At 48.7% G+C, this 2,560-nt stretch overlaps 1 protein-coding gene across 1 annotated transcript in view; it reads right to left on the bottom strand.

Moving 5' to 3' along the window:
• Positions 1 to 2,318, bottom strand: part of AURANDRAFT_68728 (hypothetical protein) — a gene marked incomplete at both ends in the record, with an annotated part of 3,311 nt that extends 993 nt beyond the window's left edge. Inside the window, 8 exons of the mRNA XM_009044451.1 lie at positions 236 to 424; positions 613 to 749; positions 1,211 to 1,255; positions 1,304 to 1,359; positions 1,446 to 1,601; positions 1,768 to 1,828; positions 1,887 to 1,944; positions 2,171 to 2,318. Of these exons, the coding sequence (XP_009042699.1) occupies positions 236 to 424; positions 613 to 749; positions 1,211 to 1,255; positions 1,304 to 1,359; positions 1,446 to 1,601; positions 1,768 to 1,828; positions 1,887 to 1,944; positions 2,171 to 2,318 (850 nt within the window). The remainder of the gene's footprint in view (positions 1 to 235; positions 425 to 612; positions 750 to 1,210; positions 1,256 to 1,303; positions 1,360 to 1,445; positions 1,602 to 1,767; positions 1,829 to 1,886; positions 1,945 to 2,170) is intronic.
• Between the last annotated feature and the right edge of the window lie 242 nt (positions 2,319 to 2,560).

The raw sequence follows: 2,560 nt of genomic DNA on the forward strand, positions 1-2,560 counted from the left end.
ACGTAGACGTGCTCCATGCCATGCAGCAGCACCAACTTGTCACAAGCATCATCTATCGGCCACACAACTGCCACACCTAGCACGCAGTCGACAGGATACCAAGACGCGTCTGAGCATAGCACGACTTCTTTTAAGCCGACGGTTAAAGCCCGCTGCCTGAGATTCATGGAGCTCGTCGGGAATTTCTTGTCATCATCTCCCACAACAGAACACCACTGAGCTAGAAAAAACTCACCGGTGTGACCATCCTGAGCAAACTTCTCGCGTTCGTCTTGAGGCAGCTGAGCGTGCTGCCGAACGTCGACAATGCGGGAGAGGAAAGACTTACCCTTCGCCTTGCCCGTGTAGACGAACTCGCCTGTGAGCAACAAACACTTGAGCTCTGCACTGCGAACTACCTTGCCATACGGGCTCGTGCCCGGCACTGGGTTCATGCGCAGCGATGACAAAACGTGATTCCCGGTACAATTTCAGGGCTGCGCTCGGCCAAGATATGCCAGGACCGCTCGGATACGGTGCCAAGTTTCGTAAGGATTGAGGCTTGACTGACGTCATAGCGACGTTAGGAAGCTAGTAAACTATCCTAACTTTCTACACGTGGACATATATTACCTATCTTTTTTTTGATACGGAACGCAGTGGAGTAGATTTTTTCTGCCACAGTGCGCCCGCGGAGATTCGCATTAAACACTGCCCGGGGTCGTAATCTTGCTAACACTATGGAACCCGACGGCCAGCCCCTAATCCAACTATATCATTTTGATATCTTAATCATTCCTCAACATCAGCGTCCGGGCCACAGCAATCTCAGTTAATCGAGCCATGTCAAAACTCAGCAATCTCATATAATCGAGCTATGGACGATCCCTGGGGTGGGCCCTAACCAGGCTCATGATCACTTCAACTGCTCCATATGCAACAAAATAGTAGAATTTTGAGTTCATCTGTGTGGCGCTAGCAATGGCTTGCTACAGTTGGTTCGGCAACCCGCTGAATACCGGTTCTGGCATCAAATGTAATCAGGCGATTCAGACTTCACTGCGATGGCAGTGTGATCGCGATTATGCTTCCACGATTGCGTGCGACAAGTCGAATGTGAACGAACCTTTTGGTTACTTCTTTACTTCGACGACATTCCGCAAAGAGGCTCGAAAGAAAAGCAAAATTTTATTTTATGACTCTCTGACAGGAAGATTTTTATTCGAAGCACCGAATGGTCGCACCATGGGTGAGTTTTTGGATGAAAGTACAAGAACTGGGTGGTTAGTATTTTATGAGGAAGACGTCTTCCAAAAAAATGTACGTGTTGTGTCTGCTGGTGTTTACAAGGGATTGATTGTGTCCGTCGACGGCACGAAACTAGGTGTAATTCAACCGATCGGTAAACGATTGCGATATGTAGTGAATATCATGAGTATTGCTGGGAACTCTGTTGGAAATCACACTGGCATCGTTCGAAGAACCCCCGAAAGTTGGTGCTCTAATTTCCAGAGTGTGTACTTTGGAGGAGATTGTCCATTACTGATACAACAAGACTTCATCGGTGTTGAACAGTCTCCTCCTTTCTCACGCAGTATAGATTCCGTGACTGCGAGAGTTGGCTACGCCGCTGGATGGTCACTGCCAAAAGAAATGACCATATGTCATTATGGTGGACCAATGGGGAGCTACTACGTCGATCACGGCTTTACACAGGTGGTCGAAGTCCTTGTGGACATAAAAAGTGCTGCTGGCGGTGAGCAGTTTAGAGCTCTAATTGATGCTTACTTCGAGCACCTGGTACCGCGCGAGATGGCGGTGGGATCCAGGCGCAATACCATAGGAGTACCTGGAGGGATACATGGCTCTTACAAAGAGATCCTTTACTCAGCAAATACAACACGCACGCCTCTTCTTCCAGCTGCTGACGACTTGCTACTCCAGGGTGGTGGTGACTTGCGAGTCCTTCAAGACGGCGTTATCTACGTGTACAATTCAAATGAGTTTCCGTTTTTCATTGGCGAGCGATTCAGTCAGTGGCATGGAAACTCTACGCAGATTAGGGCGGAACCAGTATGCGGTGATCCAGGTGCTACCGGGGGCTCTAATCTTGGTGAATGTGGAGCCCTACCTCGTTTGGATACGCCCGTGGAAATACAGATCGATAATGCCAGCATCTATACTTTTTCACCATCCAATCTAAATGTATCTGCTGTGGATGACGTTCCTGAAGACATGACGTCGAGCGTATCCCATGAAGGGAACTCTAACTTCTCCCCTTTCTTGGCTTTGTTTGTGCTTGGGTTGGCGCTCTTGTTTGTGGGAATTACTCTCGCAGCCTACCGTCGCGTGCGCAAAAAGTTAATCTCGAGGTTTGAATTAAATGGCGCTTCAGCACTTTCTGATACGGCTGCGCACGTGACGGACCACCCCGACCACACTGAATTCGACACTATAAACTGCCATGTACCATGATCATTGCCTGAAGAAAGTCCCGAACGGAGGCATGAAGTGAACCCGGTCAAGGAGCATCTCTCCTGGGTCAGCATGATCAAACTTTTGAAGGATGATGAGAATTATG

The sequence above is a fragment of the Aureococcus anophagefferens genome (genome assembly GCF_000186865.1).
Source record: "Aureococcus anophagefferens unplaced genomic scaffold AURANscaffold_328, whole genome shotgun sequence".
NCBI lineage: Eukaryota > Pelagophyceae > Pelagomonadales > Pelagomonadaceae > Aureococcus > Aureococcus anophagefferens.